General features: G+C 44.9%; 1 protein-coding gene across 5 annotated transcripts in view; it reads left to right on the forward strand.

Moving 5' to 3' along the window:
- Nucleotides 1-18,803, forward strand: part of SORT1 (sortilin 1) — a 67,853-nt gene extending 49,050 nt beyond the window's left edge. For 3 of the 5 annotated variants that reach the window (XM_025288149.3, XM_044944598.2, XM_025288151.3), the window contains exons 12-21: nt 2,398-2,500; nt 2,847-3,015; nt 3,607-3,797; nt 7,145-7,334; nt 11,381-11,497; nt 12,071-12,179; nt 12,974-13,072; nt 13,602-13,708; nt 13,967-14,090; nt 14,319-18,803. In XM_025288149.3, coding sequence (XP_025143934.1) covers nt 2,398-2,500; nt 2,847-3,015; nt 3,607-3,797; nt 7,145-7,334; nt 11,381-11,497; nt 12,071-12,179; nt 12,974-13,072; nt 13,602-13,708; nt 13,967-14,090; nt 14,319-14,333 — 1,224 coding nt within the window. In that variant the 3' untranslated portion in view covers nt 14,334-18,803. The remainder of the gene's footprint in view (nt 1-2,397; nt 2,501-2,846; nt 3,016-3,606; nt 3,798-7,144; nt 7,335-11,380; nt 11,498-12,070; nt 12,180-12,973; nt 13,073-13,601; nt 13,709-13,966; nt 14,091-14,318) is intronic. The other 2 variants (XM_025288150.3, XM_044944599.2) reach the window with 1 other exon arrangement.
- Nucleotides 18,804-19,032: the final 229 nt, after the last annotated feature.

A 19,032-nucleotide genomic window follows, 5' to 3' on the forward strand; every position in this document is an offset into this window, starting at 1 on the left:
CTTGTGTTTCATCCAGCCCAGCATTTTGCATGATGTACTCTGCATTTAAGTTAAATAAGCAGGGTGACAATATACAGTTTTGACATACTCCTTTCCTGATTTGGAACCAGTCTGTTGTTCCATGTCCAGTTCTAACTGTTGCCTCTTGACCTGCAATTTGTGCTAACAGTTTGTGTTATGCTAAATTGCTGAATGAAAACAGAGTGGTCAGATGGGCCAGTGATTAGCTAGGAGTCGCGAGGGCAGCTATGACACTCCAGCAACTCTACAGAAAGCTGTCGGCCAGCCACGCATGCGCAGTGCAGAGCCGTATTGGCCAGAAACAAATGGAGGAGAACTTGGCCTCTCTTCCCATCTGCCAGGGTTCCACGTGGCCTGTGGATGTAGGTGGTGACCTGGTCTAACATGTGGATTCAAGAGCTGAGCCCTCTGAGGAAAGGCCACAAACTAGAGATTCAAAAGCATTGCTGCAGGAGAGCCAGGTTCCATGAGTGACAGGTCTTGAGAGGAAAGGAAAAAAACAAGCTTTGTGTCTGACTCTTTTAAAGAATCTGAGAGGAGCTTAGCAGAACCCTGGGAGTTTCCTTCAGGAGTGGCAGCACTGGTAATTCCAGGCTCTCTTCTGAGTACCTACCTACGGCTGGTATGCACTCTGCGTCCTGACTGGGCTTTCTGTTTTAAGAGACTCAACCAGTGGGAGATAAATGTACCCACACCATTCCCATCACACCCTCTCCCTTCTGTGTCTTCATGACTACTGTGGAGTCTCTCCCCTCCTGCTCCCCTTCCCACCCCTCCACCCTAGCCTTGCTCTGCTCCTGCCCTCTCCACCTCAGGCACAGGCACAGGTGCAGTGGCCTCCCTACTTACCTTGCCACCCTCATGCTGCTGTGCCTGTCCCTCCCGAGCACTCTTCATGGCTCTCTTGCCCATGATCTGGTGAATGAAGGCCCTCTCCTCCCCTGGCAGGTTCTCTTCTGCCTTTTCATTGCTGTTGCCCATTTCATTGTCGTTGTCACCGACATACCCCTTCTTGTAACTATGCTGCTCCCTGAACACCCTGCTGTGCCTCTAGCCCGTGTTATTCCTGGGGAGGTTGTCCCTGTCTCCCCTCCCCCAAGTTCATTAAGGTTAGTGGAAATCCTGACCATCCTTCACTTCAATTCAGTTCAGTCGCTCAGTTGCGTCCGACTTTTTGTGACCCCATGGACTGCAGCACCCCAGGCCTCCCTGTCCATCACCAACTCCCAGAGTTCACCCAAATTCATGTCCATTGAGTTGGTGATTCCATCCAACCATCTCATCTTCTGTCGTCCCCTTCTTCTCCCGCCTTCAATCTTTCGCAGCATCAGGGTCTTTTCAAATGAGCCAGCTCTTCTCATCAGGTAGCCAAAGTATTGGAGTTTCAGTTTCAACATCAGTCCTTCCAATGAACACTCAGGACTGATCTCCTTTAGGATGGACTGGTTAGTTAGAACTAATCATTGTTCTTCATTTCATTAGCAGTTTACATGAAGCTTTTTATAACTGCAATAAAATTATACATGGCATAAAATTAACATTTTAACCAATTTGAACCTCTTTGTTTACTTGTTTATTTTTTGTAATTTTTTTGGCAACACCCTGTGGCATGTGGGACCTTAGTTCCTGTACCTTAGTTCCCTGACTAGGGATCAGACCCTTCCTCCCTGCATTGGAAGGTAGGGTCTTAACCACTGGACCACCAGGGAAGTCTCCTGAACCTCTTTTAAAGCATCCTTTAAAGGATTACCATCCTGCTTTATAACTCAACTAATTTCTAACAAATGTTTCTTAAAGACAGGACTGGGTCTTATGTCAAATCACCACCACATCTTGTTCAGTATCTGAAATACGGCAGGCGGTCATCAAGTTGGGAAGCCTCTTGTTTTCTTTAGAGAAATGTCTTTTCAAGTCCTTTGCCCATTTTTAATGTGGGTTATTTGGTTTTTTGTTGTTGAATTATAGGCTCAGTGGGATATTCTTGCTTCTTAAATGCATAATGCATTTAATAATAATTTAATAATCACATTTACAGAGAAAGAAAATAGAATGGTGTCAGGGTCTGGGAATGCCAGGGTCTGGGAAACGGGGAATAGGCAGTTATGGTTTAATGGACACAGAAGTTTCAGTTTTGCAAGATGTGGAAGTCCCAGAGATGACATGGTTGCACAACAGTGTGAATGTCCTTAACACTACTGAATTGCACCCTTTAAAATGTAAATTTTACGGTATGTTATTTTAACCACAATTTTTTAAAAGAGTATCCCACTGAAGTCTGGGTTAATAAGTTAAAAAACCTTATTATTAGAAGACTCTGAGATGAATAAAAAAAATCACACCTTTGGTTTTAATCTAAGCTTTGGTGTCTTTCCACAGTGCAGCCTTCATATCCACGCTTCCTATAGCATCTCTCAGAAACTAAATGTTCCGATGGCCCCGCTGTCAGAGCCTAATGCTGTTGGCATAGTCATTGCCCATGGTAAGCAGCCCGCCCTCACCTCTGTGGGAAGAGCTAGTTGAGCACATTGAAGCTCAGTCATAGCATTGAACCCTGTGAGCAAACCACCATCCGTGGCTTTTACCACCCTTTGCAGAATTTCTTGCAAGATCAAGATACTGTGGGTTTTTCATGGACTCCCATCAGAGAGCAGCAACATGCCTCTTCCTTTACCAAATTGTCGTGGCCTTTTTTTTTTTTTTTTTTTATTCCAAGAGGCCTGATGGGAAATAATCAGAATAAACTCATTCAGAATTCTTCTCATGACAGTGACTCCTCTCTGTTTCTCTGCTGACGCGTGCTGATGAGATGGTGGGCTGTGTTGTAGGTAGCGTGGGGGATGCCATCTCCGTGATGGTCCCAGATGTGTACATCTCAGATGACGGGGGTTACTCCTGGATGAAGATGCTGGAAGGACCCCACTATTACACCATCCTGGATTCTGGAGGCATCATCGTAGCCATTGAGCACAGCAGCCATCCGATCAATGTGATTAAGTATGCATGAGCTCAGCTCCACCCACACTGTCTGCCCAGAGGGCTACCGCGGGATGTTTTTCAGTTTGAGGGGAAGTTCTGGATCCTGATTCAGATTTAGGCATTCTGCAGAGCTGCAGGGGAGGTGCTTGAAGGGGTTGCATTCAGAGCAACTCAAATTAAATGGCTTTGTGTTTTTCCTCTGACTCTGCTAGCTAACATTTTTTATCACTTAAAAGAAAAAATGTTCTTCTCTCTTCCCACAAGAATATTATGGATGCATTGAAGCACTCTGGATGGGAAATGACTCCTTAAGTACAAGTTCTTATTGTATAATTTCTGTTTATTGACTCAGAAGCCCATTCTTATATGGGTCACTATTCTTCCTTTCCCTTGGAAGAATTTTTATAAATGCATTTTCTTCCATACTATTTGAGTGAATCCCATTTCCCTGTTAACTGCAGGCATTAGAAATTAATATAATTGTCAGTCAGTAAGCCATCACCTAAATATGAGAGTTCTCTGACTTGGGATGAAAACAGCTGGAGTGGTTTCCTGATATTCCAGTAAACGTTGATCCTCTGTCACGATCTTCTCTAACTGTGGTTTCAGGTTCTCCACAGACGAGGGTCAGTGCTGGCAAACCTACACATTTACCAGGGAGCCTATCTACTTTACGGGCCTGGCTTCAGAACCCGGAGCTAGGTCCATGAACATCAGCATCTGGGGCTTCACAGAATCTTTCCTGGCTCGCCAGTGGGTCTCCTACACCATCGATTTTAAAGATATCCTTGAAAGGAACTGTGAGTGTCTCCTTTGACCTTTTCTATCGAAACTTGTAAGCCCATTTTCCTAAATAACCCATCCAGTTCAGTTTCTTCTAACTGGAATAAGAAAATCATGTATATGAAAGAGGATTGAAGGATGTTCCACGTGGGTGAGCAGGCAGTGAAATGGTACCAGAAAAGCACTTCCCTGTTTGGATTAGCACTGTCCAAGAGAAATAGCATGAGAGCAACATATATAATTTAAATTATTCTGTCAGCTAGCTACATTATACAAGTAAGAGGCAAAATTCATTTTAATAATATAGTTATTTCAGTATGTCTAAAATATTATCACTTTAACATGTAAAACAATATTTGATAATTATTAGTGAAATACTTTACACTCTTCCTTTTTAAAGATTTTTTAAAAAAAATATTAGAGTATAGTTGATTTATAATGTTGTATTAGTTTCACTATACAACATAGTGAATCACTTATACATATACATATACCCACTCTCCTTTAGACTCTTTTCCTGTATAAACTGAGTGTTGAGTAGAGTTCCCTGTGTGCTACAGTAGGTCCTTATTAGTTATCTATTTTATATACAGTTAAGTGTGTACATGTCAATCCCAGTCTCCCAAGTCATCACTCTCCCCACTTTCTCCCTGTAACCATAAGTTTCTTTTCTGTGTATGTGGATATTTTATTTGTAAATAAGTTCACTGTACCTTTTTTTAGATTCCACATATAAGTGATATCATATGATGTTTATCTTTGTCTGACTTACTTCACTCAGTATGACAATCTCTAAGCCCATCCATGTCACTGCAGATGGCATTATTTCATTCTTTTTTATGGCTGAGTAATGCTCCATAGTTTATTTGCACCACATCTTTTATTTATGTGTGATGTACCATATCTTACATATGTACTGTGTACAGCATAGTATATATGTACCACATCATCTATCCATTCCTCTGTTGATGCTTTTATTTTTATGTCCCGGCTATTATAAACAGTGCTGTAGTATGAACTGCAATATGCCCCTATGAGCATAGGGGTACATGTATTCTTTTAGATTATGGTTTTCTCTGGTTATATGCCCAGGAATGAAATTGCGGAATCATGGTAGTTCTATTTGTAGTCTTTTAAGGAACCTCCATACCATTCTCCATAGTGGCTATACCAATTTACATTCCCACCAACAGTGTAGGAGGGTTTTCTTTTCTCAGCACCTTCTCCAGTATTTATTGTTTGTAGATTTTTTGATGATGGCCATTCTGACTGGTATGAAGTGATACCTCATTGTAGTTTTGATTCTCTGATAATTAATGATGTTGAGCAGCTTTTCATGTACTTTTTGGCCATCTGTTATATTCTTTTTCTTCTGAGTCCTCAAAATCTGATGCATATTTCACACTCACCCTTACTGTAAATCTCAATTCACACCAGCCGCATGTGGATATTTAGAAGAGTTTAGTTTTGCACTTTAGATCTCTGAAGCATTTTCTGAAAGTTTTTTTCTGCTTGTAAGGATAGTGCATGTTTATGTTCGTCTAAAATTACTTCATAAGACTTCAGGGTTTTTCACCGCTGGTTACAGCAGAACTATAAAGAGGAAACTTTAGAGGAAAATGTGTTACATCTAATTGATTATGTCATTTATTTAAATGTTGAAGTAAGGAAGTTTTCATGCAGAGTTTGGCTTGAATATCAGTCACAGCTGAGACTCTAGACTGGCTCCTGAGCAGGCAGGAAGCCCACACTGACCATTTCTGAATGCTGTGACTTCAAACTGGAAGACATGTTAAAGACCCAGAAAAATGGCTTCAGAGAAGGAGTTAAAATATTCATTTCATGGTATTCCTAAAGAATCACAAGCAAACCCAGACCCCCAGTACTAAAGATGCTGACACTGTATTGAAAATAAGAAGGATAAAAGAAAAACTGGACAAAAAGTGACCATCTGTGACCCGTGATTGCTTGACATAATATGAAAGAAGATACAAAGTTTCAAGATGCTTGGGTTAAATTTTGGTCCTGACTTTTTTAGACTGTGTTAGGGGCCCATTTCCTTAGCATGTTAATTTAGTGACTCCTGCAGGAAGTAGAAGCACTTGGTTTGGACCTTTTCTACAAGATGTTTCAGTGATTTAAAACCAGCGAGTCATTATAATCTAAATTCGTTAAATAGACTGTAAAAGAGCTGGCTTATGAGTTTTCCCCTCTGCAGATGCAGGCAGCTTCTACAGTTATCCCTGAAGTTTAACATCATTAAAAGATTGGTTAAGCACTGCTCTTTAACAGGCTGGGTGCTAGTCTTCATATCCTGAATGATAAAAGCCTAATCCACAGTCTTTAGGCCACAGCCTTTGAGTCATTTTTCCAGGAGTGGATGATATGACACACTGAGCCAGGTTGACTGTCATCAGCAGTCTTCATTTGAAAGCCAGTCAACAGGCAATGGCACCCCACTCCAGTACTCTTGCCTGGAGAATCCCATGGACAGAGGAGCCTGGTAGGCTGCAGTCCATGGGGTCGCTAGGAGTCGGACATGACTGAGCGACTTCACTTTCACTTTTCACTTTCATGCATTGGAGAAGGAAATGGCACCCCACTCCAGTACTCTTGCCTGGAAAATCCCATGGACAGAGGAGCCTGGTAGGCTGCAGTCCATGGGGTCGCTAGGAGTCGGACATGACTGAGCGACTTCACTTTCACTTTTCACTTTCATGCATTGGAAAAGGAAATGGCAACCCACTCCAGTGTTCTTGCCTGGAGAATCCCAGGGACGGAGGAGCCTGGTGGGCTGCTGTCTCTGGGGTCGCACAGAGTCGGGCACAACTGAAGCGACTTAGCAGCAGCAGCAGCAACAAGCGTTAAAAGACTAGAGAATGTTTGTGCTCGCTTCATCAGCACAAATACTAGAAAGAGAATATTTCTCCCACCTTTCGAAGCATACTCACCCTTGGTACAATTAAACCCTTGCTTTTGGTTAATTGGCATCTTGCCCTAAAGGCAAACATCTGGTTGCTTACCTCTGACAGCCCCTGACCAAGAACACAAGTGTACAAGACTTAAAGACAGCAGCTTCTCAGTCTGGAAGTAACTTTAGAGATTCTCCATCCACCTTTCTGCTGCACAAGGTTTTTCCTAGAACTCAAATGGGCTGTGAACTGCAAAGACTCCTCCCTTGGCTTGAGGAAAGGCCAATCACTAGTAGGCTCCCACTAATGCAACTTTCTTTTGCAATTCTAAAGCGAAGCAATAGGTTAAGTCAGACATCTGTACTTTTCGTCTCTTCTTTCTTTCTATTGCCTGGCAGCTGTCTCACATGGTGGATTCATGTAGTTTCCTGAAGAGCCTGTCTTTCTTTTAGGTGAAGAGAAGGACTATACCATCTGGCTGGCTCACTCTACAGACCCTGGAGATTATGGAGATGGCTGCATTTTAGGCTATAAAGAACAATACCTCCGGCTACGCAAGTCATCTGTCTGTCAGAATGGTCGAAACTATGTTGTGACCAAGCAGCCGTCCATCTGTCCCTGCTCCCTGGAGGACTTCCTCTGGTATCCGCACCCCTCAGATCCCTGTCAGCTACTTCCTGTGCTGGAGGAGGCAACAGACAGTTGAAAATTATTTCAGTCCTTTTTTCCCCTTTTTTCCTCAAGAGTGGAAAACTGTTGCTTCTTCTTTCCTCAAGGAAATTGAGGCACAGAGGAAGGGAAGCAGAATTGTTAGTAATTGGACAAATAACATTATTGTATCAGACCATTAATTATTGTGCAGAACCAGCAACAACCCCCGAAATCCTGACTTACCCGTGTGAGGAGGGAGAGGAGTGTAGAATGAGGATGCGAGTAAGAAAGCAGAGAGAGAAGGCGATAGGACAGAAGCACCACGCAAAGTGGGGCAGGAGCTGAGATCTCAGGGGAAACTGGGCTTTAGCAAACAGCCTGAGTGCCTGGGTTCAACAGGTGGGGCTAGCTTTGGGGTTGTCTGCAGGACTGCAGGCAGAGAGTGGCCCTGTCCTGAGAGAGGAGATGCCATCAGAATGTTTGGTCTCTATATCCCGTCAAGGCTCAGGAGCCATCATGGTGGACCCCTAGAGTTCAGAACCATCCAGGCTTAAGGATTAGTTTCGTGGCTGGCACAGGGTTAGTTGATTGTACAGGGGCGAGGGAGTCCCTTGGTAGTCTAGTTTAGGGTGAATAAGAGGAACTGCTTCACATCACAGGTACTAATCTTATGGAACTTGTTAGCTGCAGAAGAAGCTGTCAGGGAGGTAGAAGTGGATTTGGAAAAGAAGACAGGAAGATAGCAGTCCTACCCTCCTACAGTCTATTCTCCTGAACTATAGGTGACAGAGTATGGGACTGAACAAACCCCCGTCTGACCGTGTGTTTCCTCCTGTGTTGTTCACATCTGTGTGTGGAATGGCCAGGGGCCCTCCCTTCTCTATTTCTACAAGGGAAAATGGCACTCAGGTCACTTGGATGTTATAATAGGGCTGGAGTTTGTGGATACTGTCAGACTCTGAAGGGCTCTCTCACCCTTAATGGCACACAGGCTGACTCTCGGTCACCTGAACTACTTCTGTTTTCCAAACATGCTCTGCGGCTTCAGAGCTCCATGCCACTGTGCGTGCTGCTGCTCCTGCCTGGAAGGTCTTTCCACATTTGCTGCTTGACCTCCCCAAGCCTGGTGAATTCCTCTTTGGCCTTGAATACTTTAGCTCAGATGTTGCCTCCTAAAGCCTTCCCCAGTTTTTCCTCATCTAGGCTCCCACTGCACTTACTATATTTTTACAGCACTCACTATATTTTAATTCTTGCATATAGATTAGATTCCACCATTAAAATCTAAACCCCCTGAGCACATATTGTATTTGATAATCACATAGCCATAATGATAGCAGTCATAATGACGTTTTTAAACATTGCCTCTGTGCCAGACACTGTCCTAAGCAACTTACACTTCTCTTCAGCAGCCGCATGAGATAGGTACTATGGTTATTTACATTTCACAAAGGGAGAAACAAAGGTAGAGAGGGGTCATGACTAACTTGCTGTTACGTGGCAGAGCTGGGATGTGAACCCGGCAGTTAGTTCTGCCCCAGAGCCTGCACACACACCCCACATGCCTGAGGAATGTATACTTTGTGAGTGGGGAGGGTGTGGTCCCTGGAATTTTGGATTGAACACACAAAAATCTTTGCCAGAAATTTCTCCTTGCTATTGGAGGCATGATGTCTTCTCTTGTTCTTCCTACCCTCTCCCTTCAGTATTTGTCAGAAAACCTTGAAGTCCAAGCAGCATCTATATATTTACCAAATATTCATTGAATATTTGTTAGGCACAGGGCAGTGCAAAAGTGATAATAGAAATTTTATTATAGACTCTTCTGGTAAGAGTCACATGATTATGTTTGAAAAGAGAAACTGTTAAGTACCTAATGGATTTAGAGAAGGGAGAGATTCTTCCATCCAGACTAAAAGGAGTTGGATCAGGGAGGCTTTATAGAGGCAGTGGCATCTGAGCTGAGCCCTGATGAGCTGTAAGATTTGATGTGTACATCTGGAAAGAAGCAGATCATTAAAGCCAGTGGACTGAGTGAGCGTAGGCCCCCAACAGCACGATCAGGAAGGTTGTGCTGGGGCTTCCCTGATGGCTCAGTGGAGAAGAATCCACCTACCAATGCAGGAGCCATGGGTTCAATCCCTGGTCTGGGAAGATCCCACATGCCCCAGAGCAGCTAAGCCTATGCACCACAACTACTGAGCCCACATGCTGCAACTGCTGAAGCCCTTGGCGCCTAGAGCCTGTGCTCCACAACAAGAGAAGCCGCCGCAGTGAGAAGCCGTACCTTACAACAAACAGTAGCCACTGTTTGCCGCAACTAGACAAAGCCCACCTGCAGCAACCAAGATCCGGGGCAGCCCAAAATAAATAAATAAATAATTTTCAAAAAGAAAGAGTATGCCGGAAGATAGGCTGTGAGGGGAAGCCGTGGCTGCCACAGGAAAGAAGTGAGGCCGTCCAGATAGGGGTGCTCAGGAAGATGGTGCCCTGGACAAATGTAAAGAAATGACAGGAGAGGCTAGCACAAAGGAGGAAACATGATACATTTTGAACATTTTTGTTTCTTTGAGGTTCTGTCAACAGATTTATGTGGCAGTGTTCAGCAAGTATTTGGAAATGTAGGATTAGAGCTCAAGAGAGGTAGAACCTGGACGTTTTATTAATTTTTTGAAATTGTTATTTATTTGTATTTTTGTTGCTGTGCACAGGCTTCCTCTAGTTGTGACGAGCAGGGGCTGCTCTCCATTACAGTGTGCGGGCTTCTCACTGAGGTGGCTTATGTTGTTGCGGAGCACAGGCTCAGCAGTTGTGGCTCCCAGACTTAGTTGCTCCGAGGCATGTGGAATCTTCCCAGACAGGGATCAAACCCATGTCCCCTGCGTTGGCAGGTGGATTCTTCTCCACTGGACCACCAGGGAAGTCCAAACCTAGAAGTTTTAGTTGCAGCAAATAGTTAAGCTCATGAAGGGAGAGCAGATACAGAGTAGGAGAATGAATGATAGAATCTTGGGAAACATCTGCACCTACATGTTAGGAAGAGAGCAGAGCCAGCAGTGACCAGAGAAACCTGAGTGCAGCTCTCGGGGCTGCAGTGGGTGGGCCCAGTGGTGTGCCAGGTGGCCAAAGTGAGCAAGACAGAGAAAGGAGAAAGCCCCAAGGTTGGGTGACTGGTGGGCCTGCAGGGGCGCAGACATTCATTTTCAAGGTTGCAGCGGGGGTTTCAAGCCAAGATGCAGAGCATAAAAAGTAAATGAGTAAAACAGAACAAGTAAAAGAGAAAATTGGCCAATAAGGGAGAGAGGGTGGTGAAAGAAGAGGACAGGTGCAAGCTAAGGAGAAGCTGCCGGGTGAGGGGACTGGCGGTCCCTCCAAGCTGTTCATGAAGCAAGCCCCCACCTAGGGGCACGAGGTGCCAAGGCCCTGCATATCCTTACTTTGGGGAAAGCAGAGAAAGGAGAACAGGTCACTATGGAGAGATGGGATGGAATGGAGGGCAGGGATGGGCATTCACATTGGCATCAGGCACCATCTAAGAGGCTGAGAGGGACACAGATGTGGGGAAGGCAGGAAAGGTTGGATATACACTCTCATGGGTATAACATAATGAGTTATTTGGAGATGAAAGAATTGCTGATAATGAGTTATTTGGAGATGAAAGAATTGCTGAGTCCATGCGTTTAGGTCTGTGGCTAATGCACTGTTTCTCTGTGTCTTAGTTGCGTGTATCCCCACCCGCTATAGACTGCGCAATTTCCCTTCCCTGAGCCTGAGCTGTCTGTGTGGAACTCCTAGCTACTGAGTCCTCAGTCCACCAGGCCCAATCCATAAGCCATTCCCCACCCCCCAATTAAGCCCTCTGCGTGTGCTTTTGTTCCTAAAGAGACCTCTTTATATGTCACAGACTTCCTTAGCTGCTTTCTGGCAACCCAAGCCTGGAATATTAACCATCCTCTGCCCCACATAAAGCCTTCACTGCTATTTGCGTCCTGTCTTTCAGCAACTTTGAAAGATACGTTCTTTGCTGATTCTTACAGTGATTTTGGCTACTTCCGTCCAGAAAATGACTCCAAATGTGTGGAACAGCCAGAACTGAAGGGCCACGACCTCGAGTTTTGTTTGTACGGAAGAGAAGAGCACCTGACAACAAACGGGTGAGGCGGCTGCTTCTCCCGCGTCGGGCCTGCATCTCCCCTGTGCAGGGAGAAAGTTCCCTCCACGCTGTTCTGAGTATTTGAGAGAGTCTAGAAAATCACTGTCTGGTAGAACTTTCTGTGGTGGGGGAAATGCTCTATAATCTGCTGCATCTGATACAGTGACCCCTAGCCCTCTGTGGCTATTGACACTAGAGTGAGGAACTGAAGTAATTTTGATTAATTTAAAAGTAAATAGTTACCATAGCAGAGAGTGCCATTCTAGAGGAGCCTGACTGCCTACTCCCCTGATAACTCTCCCCGCCCCTGTGTACTGACGGGCTTTCCCCAGCAGTCTCGTAGGGCAGAAAGTCGGCATGTCATTGCAGCATGGCAAGGGGTGTGTGGACTGTCCAAGGACCGAAACTACACAGGATATCCCCCCAGCACCCCTGTGGATCTCCCCCAAGCCCTGAAAGATGGTGTAAGGACCAGAAGTTTTTCTGCAGCTTTTCAAATCTTGTTTTCAGGAAGTAAGCAAGAACCCAGAAGTGCATCCTTGTATTCTGTCAGCACCTTTTCTCTGCCCCTCAGGTACCGGAAAATTCCAGGAGACAAATGCCAGGGTGGCGTGAATCCAGTTCGAGAAGTGAAAGACTTGAAAAAGAAATGCACAAGCAACTTTTTGAGTCCAGAAAAGCAGGTGTGTTAAAGTAGATCTGGTGTAGATACAAGTGGGGTTTTGAGTTCTGCCAGGAAGGTCAAAGTTACAGTGTGTCGAGAACTTTATCACCTAATACAAGTGGCCAGACCACTTATGTCAGGCTTCCCGTTGCACGGAAACTGTTAGGATGAAGGATGGTCACTTAAGCCAACAATAAGCTCATCTACTGAAAATGGGGGGGGGGAGGGAAAATGGTGCTCAGTATTTATCCAAGTCTTAGAAGCTTAGGGTTGAGAAAATTTCTGAGGCTCAGAGTCACTTAGAAAAAAGACTCAACAAGTCCTGCCATCAAGGGCTGGGGTTTTGCACGTGTGGAAGGGAAGGGCATGGGACCCTGGTTAGTGGGGATCTCTGTGCCGAGTCATGTCAGGTGTGTTCATAAGGAGAACCTGCACTGCCGTAATAAGGGGCTGGTCTTGATTTGGAAGCAAGTTTGAGAGCTGATTCCAGATCTGTAGCATTGAACTGTCTGGCCTGGATATGGGAATCTGGTAAGAGGAACCCTCTTGATAAAGAAGTGCTGGCCCAGCAGTGTGACTGGGAACAGAAGACTGTGGACCCCAGGTTCCTAATCTGGAAACTGAGAGATGGACAGTCTGCAGTCCCTCCTGTCTAACTTTCTCAGGAGTGAGGGCCTGACGGGGTGGAAGAAGGCAGGGGGAGAAGAGTGTGTGGGTGTGTGTACTTGTTGGGGGCAAGCTCCTGCTTCTTTGCATCACTGCCCTGCACTCCTGGCGGCTGTCCTCAGAGTGTTTGTGTGTGTGATTGCACAGGACTCCCGCCCACAGGGACACAGCTTGTCCCAGAATCCAGCTCCGCCTCCTCTGGGATACACTGAAAACACACACTCCCTATCTCCCACCCAGAAGCAGGTAGGTCACACTCAGACAACGATATGACAAAGCTTATTTATAACAACATATGAAAACTTAAGAAATGAATCTTGTGATCATGGGAGGGCCTGCCTGACAGCATTGGCACAGCTCCTTTCCAGGTGATGGCCCTCTGCTAGATTCATTCAGCCCACTTACTGTCATGGTCTCTCGCTCTGCTTCATCCTTAAAAGCTCCAAGACTTATGACCAGTGGTCACGGGGAACAGTCACAATTATATTTGATCTAGGACCATAGCTTCCAGTGTAACTTTGACATTGAAGCCCCTGAGTTTGCACTATTCTGACAGCTTCAAGGCAGCTCAAGTTTTGATTACCCTCTGCCAGCTGTGGTATTCTGGTAGCACTGAGATGGTCATCTTGAGGGGTTTGGGAACATTTCATCATTAGGTGCCTAGAGACTACAGATTGTTGAACAGAGAAATAAGAAATTGAGAAGCCTCTTTGAATTCAGTCCTGGAATATGCACGCCCAAAATTTATTGTGTGTTTGTGTTTTAATTTATCAAGAATTCCAAGTCAAATTCTGTTCCAATTATCCTGGCCACTGTGGGATTGATGCTGGTCACAGTCATAGCAGGAGTGCTCATTGTGAAGAAATACGTCTGTGGTGGAAGGTAAGGAACCGGAGTCCGTCAAACCTACAAGTCAGCCAAGGGCAGAGTCTGCCGCTGGTGAAAACTGACTAGTTGAAGTGATGTTACTGAAACATCAGACCCAAATCTTTCCTTCCATTTTTCATATACCAACTATAGGCTGTGCTTCCTGTATGTGCGGCTCATTCTATGAGTGTGTAAAACTTGGAGAGTCCACAGCCCTATAAGAAATGCATTCTTCCTCACCACGTGAGGGTTGACAGCAGTTTCCGCCCCCAGGTTCCTGGTGCATCGGTACTCGGTGCTCCAGCAGCACGCAGAGGCTAATGGTGTGGATGGTGTGGATGCTTTGGACACGGCCTCCCACACTCACAAAAGCGGTTATCATGATGACTCAGATGAGGTGAGACTGTTTCTTCTTGAGGGGTGGCGCAGAAGTTTTTAAAAAGAGCGATTCTTTTTTTATTTATGACCAAGGTATGTTTGAAGCAACGGAGGGTATAAGCTAGAAGCAGCAACTTAATGACTAAGACTTGGCCAACCCAGAAGCTACGTAATGGCTTTCAAAATAAGGATTAGGGATTTTTTTTTGGTCTGTAAATAATATGGCCCGTGTCTTTTGTTTTTTCAGGACCTTCTGGAATAGCTCCTCAAAAGAGCTGGGACCGAGTACGAAGGATGGACCGCAGTACCTCCTACACTCCCTGTGGCTCCGACCTGGGGAAATAAATTTCCCATTGCGAAGGGCCCAGCTCTGTTTCTGCTGCTTCCATCAAAGCCAAAAGGACCTACACTAAAGAAATAGGGGGGTGGGGACCCGAAACACTCTTGCCAATTGGCTCGGAGAAGAGAGGGGAAACTTTTAATTCTTTAACTTTACGAGTTCTGTGTTTTTGCAAGGTATGGGCCCTTTTTGGTTTTGGTTTTTAAGGGAAATGAAATGGAATTGAAGGGAACTTTTCACTAACCCCACAGTCACATGTTTTGCGTGGCGCCTACCCCAGGGCACCAGCCAGCTTCGTCATCAATTCTCATGAAGCCCTCGGTGCTGTCCCTGGGCTGTGCCATCCCTGGACAGTGCCAGCACCACGAAGCAGCTGCAGAGATGAGCAAAGAGGCTGCAATGACTGGCACAGCCTGGGCAGCCTCTCTCCCTCTGGGGCCAGCCCCACTCCAAGCATAGTGCACACCAGCTCCTCACATAGATCACTGCTTTTTGTTATTTCTTTCAGGAGCCATAGGCCACAGTGATTTTTCTTTTCCCCTGTTTAATTAGGCAATACCCTTGTTAATTGCCCTTTGGCAACTAACTTACATGTGCTTCCAAGACACTAAATCAGGAAAACCTAAAGGGCAATATTTTTAACTTGGGGCAGGAAGAAGGGAACAGCAGAGAATTGACTAGATTTAGCACCTATTAAAGGAGAAATTCTTGCTTCTTCCAAGATCTTTCAAGCCATGCCTTATGTGTGTGCCAGTGGACTTGCTCAAGGATGGGGCTCAAGCTGGGTACCCAGGCTGAGCAGCCTCTTCACTGCAGCGGCTGGTGGCGTGCGCAGCACAGCCTCTGAGGACGATTCGTCCGTGAATCATTAGAATGGCTGCTTATTCGCTTCCTCTTAGGTTGCTGCTCTACATGGAGCCGTAACTAGACATGTTTTCAGTTTTAAGCTTTAAAAAAAAAAAAAAAATTTCAGTTTTGTTACCAAGTTCTCCTCCTTGCCCCTCCACTTCCCCAGCTTTGCCAAGTAATTTGTTGGCTTGAAACTTTGAGCCAAACCAACTGAAAAACATGCTTCTAGTGCAGATTGATGTTGTATGTGATACATTAAGTTCATATTTTAAATTTAATAAAATGTTCCCTTTGACATTTTTAAAAAATGGCATAAATTAGAAAATGTAGCGAGGCGGATTTTTGGGTGGCCAGACAGTGATGGAAAGCTGTCGTCGTTAGTTTTCGTACAGCGTGATTGTTCTCTGTACTCGGACCCAGTAGTGCGTTTCCAGCCTTAGCGCACCCACTGTGCCGGTCACGGTCTCTCCCAACAGTGACGACTGGGGACATTCTGTGGTAACTGCCATTTTGCTGCTGGTTCATTTTATGGCTAGAAAGTCAGGAAAAGGTAAACGTGCCAAATGAACTTTTGTCAGAATGTGTGAGCAGATGGCTGAATTGTCTTCTCACCAGAATGGATTAACAACAGTAGGGAACGCAGGGGAGGGAGTGGATGGAGAATTTTAAAGAAACTTTGAAACTGCAGTAAGATTAACGTAAGTCAGGGAACTATAAAGTTAAGGCAGTTTTTGTAAAGAGAGTTCATATTTGTTAGAGCCAGAGAGCACTAGTTTTTTAGGAAAATCTCATTCCTTTTGTAAGGTTTTTAAATTGAAAGTAATTCCAAAGATACACCAGCTCACAAATAATTAAAAAGTCTCAGCTTTTATCCCATTCACCCTCACCTCCTGCCCCATGTGAATTTGATGCCCAGAGAAGACCTGCGTAGACCATACACCCTTCTCCCCACATGCACCCACCGAAGTAGATGTGCCGACATACGGTAATTCTCTGATTAGTTTTACATGTAAGAGAGTTAATACTCTTCTCTAACCATGTAAGACTCGGGACAGTGATACCTGGGGTTTCTGTAGAACTTGGTAGTTTTCATGGCACTTTTTCACTTGCATTATGTCATTTGAACCTCACAGCATTCTTGTGAGAATAAAAAAAAAAAAACACACAGGGTTTGTAATCCCCATTAGAGATGGAGCTGAGGCACAAAAATGGAGTAAAGATGTCAAGGTCCCTGAGTCATGAGTGGTGACGGTGATTGTCTTCGGATCTCATGCACTTTGATGGATGCTCTTGATGCCAGGTGGGAGCAGGCTGCTTTCTTACAAATGTCTTGCAGTTCTTCAGGGCACGGGTCAGTGGCCTTTCTTTCAGAGCAGCATGTAGAGCTCTTTTGCCAACTTGGTAAACAGGAAGTTTTTCGTGGCTGGAAGCAAAAGTAATGGCAATTTTGAGTATGTGTTTAGAAATCGCCCCTTACCTCATTGAAGGTCACGGTGGTTCAAGAGTGTGGGAATAGAGTCTCCACTGATGAGTCACCCTCTCCATTTCCCTTGTTCCCCACCCATGACTGGCTGGAGAGCTTAGTCAGTTTGAGGACTGCTAGCAAGCCTGGCTGGCTAGCCTTCCGCATCTCACAAGGGTATGTCCCTGGCCCAAGATGAAAACAGCCTAATAGAGCCACGATAGCTCCTAAGAAAAAGAGATTTCTGATTTGTCCTACTGATGTCAGGTTGGAGCATTATCTCTGAAAATAAAGTGTAGTGTCAGGCTTAATAGCACAAGGGACTGTTTCAGTAATAGAAGTTAGCATCATAAGGTAGGTTGGACATAGCAGACTGTCCAGAGTGATCTGAGCTCTGAAATCCAGGTGGTGAACTCACCATCTTTCATGCTCTGTGGACAAGTATCTTGGACTTAAGAGGGCTTTTGGTTTTCAGTGAGACCTGAGACCAGGGATGCATACACCTAAGCTGTTCATCGAATGGGAACGCCACTTAGAAGAGTGAAAGTGTTTGCAGGACTGTGGCAGTTCTAGGCTGGGCTCAGGAGATTCAACAGATTGGATGTAACTAAAGCTTTAGAATTTGTCATCTGCCTCTGAATAGGCTTTCTAGGGTGTCTGTCTCATTCTTAGGTTTACCTCTGGGCCTCTGCATGCCGAAGCTGGCCTTTCATCCCTGGCAGATGGGTAACGTGCTGGCCACCACTGGCTCTGTCAACCACAGCTGGTTCTCCCGTGGCCTTCACCATGGGACAAGGATAGAGGAGTGCAGGGCGATCCCCATGCACTCCACGTGGCAGGACTGGCCTAGCTTCAGTCTTTGTTTTCTAAGCAAGTGATTCCAGTAGAGAGTTTCTTGTTTCCCCTTAGGAGAGCTTTAAAGAGCCCTGCTTCTGTATGCAGTGGCTTTGAGCTCACCCTGCTCACTGTTGGTACTGCCCCCTTGCCCCACATTAACCTGGATACTTGGAACTGCTAAAATAGGAAGAGCTTCTGCTTTTCAACTTTGCTACTCTCTTCTCTCAAGCAGATAAATAAACATGGACTTACATGTCCTTCAAACAAAAACCAAAGTTTTAGATTTCCACATGGTAGTGATAGGGAGGCCAGACTGTTCCATCTGCCACCAGTTTGCCCAGCTCAGGTTGCACCAGGGACACCGTCCTGCCCCAGGAGGGTCAAGGCCTCGCCCTCATGGAGGATGATTGAAATAGCAGGAATATGTTGATTTCTTGGCTACTTTGCATTATAACAAATAAGAATCAGAAGTCTAATTAGAAGTTGTCTTCAGCAACTTACTGTGTGCATTTTTTTTCACACCGGTACATTCTTAAGCATCCTTGTTTATATAGAATAACATAAACTAATCTGTACCTTTCTATATATATATCTGTGTGTGTGTGTGTGTACATATATACATGTATAAACTGTATAGTGTACATGTTAATGATATGCCCAAATCCTTAATGCAGTTCTCATCCTCCGCATGCCCTCAGTTTGTGGTCACGTGACTTGAGTGTTCCTGATGATTCTGCCCACCTCCTGTGTTTGGACGTCTAGGGAGGAGGGTCGGGTTTTGATGGTACCCTCCTCATCCTCGTGCACAGATATGCTCAGGGTCCCCATGTGTGCCTGGTATCCATCCCTCTCTTGTTTCCTGTTCCCTGTCTGAGCATGTGGTCCCTCCTGGTTCTGTACCTTCTCTCCCTCCTCCCCAAGCTGTCAGATAGCCTTTCTACTCAAATCTAAAGCAGTATTAAGATCATTACTGCATGTGCACTAAAACCCCAAGTTTTCTGTTCCCTTGGGGCAGAAAATTGCATGTGAGGTGGAATAATCAAGTTTCAATGACCTATGTCAGTTGCACAACAAAGCCAGACCCCAGAATAAAATTCCATGAAATGGAAATAAAACTCAAATTTCTTTAGCACTGTGTAAATAAATCTGGATGTGTTTAACTTTGTACTGGTAATTTTCTGTATATTTGCAATATTTGGGTTAGAAATAAAACAGACTGGACTTTATTACGTGACCTACTAAAATGACTAAGCTACAGTTTGTTAATATGAAAGTTTCTCCACTTTCCTGGCTTCAAAAATTGAGCCCCAGCAATCAGAGAACATCAATTAATGAGCCAGGACTATGCGTCTGTAAGTCCTACATGAAGGGTATTAGGTAATTTATGGGAAAAACTACTCACTTTTTTCTTCTTCATGCTCTCAAAGATCTACCTACCCATGGGTGTTTATAAGACCAGATTTCTTTTTCTTC

The sequence above is a fragment of the Bubalus bubalis genome, chromosome 6 (genome assembly GCF_019923935.1).
Source record: "Bubalus bubalis isolate 160015118507 breed Murrah chromosome 6, NDDB_SH_1, whole genome shotgun sequence".
NCBI classification, from domain to species: domain Eukaryota; kingdom Metazoa; phylum Chordata; class Mammalia; order Artiodactyla; family Bovidae; genus Bubalus; species Bubalus bubalis.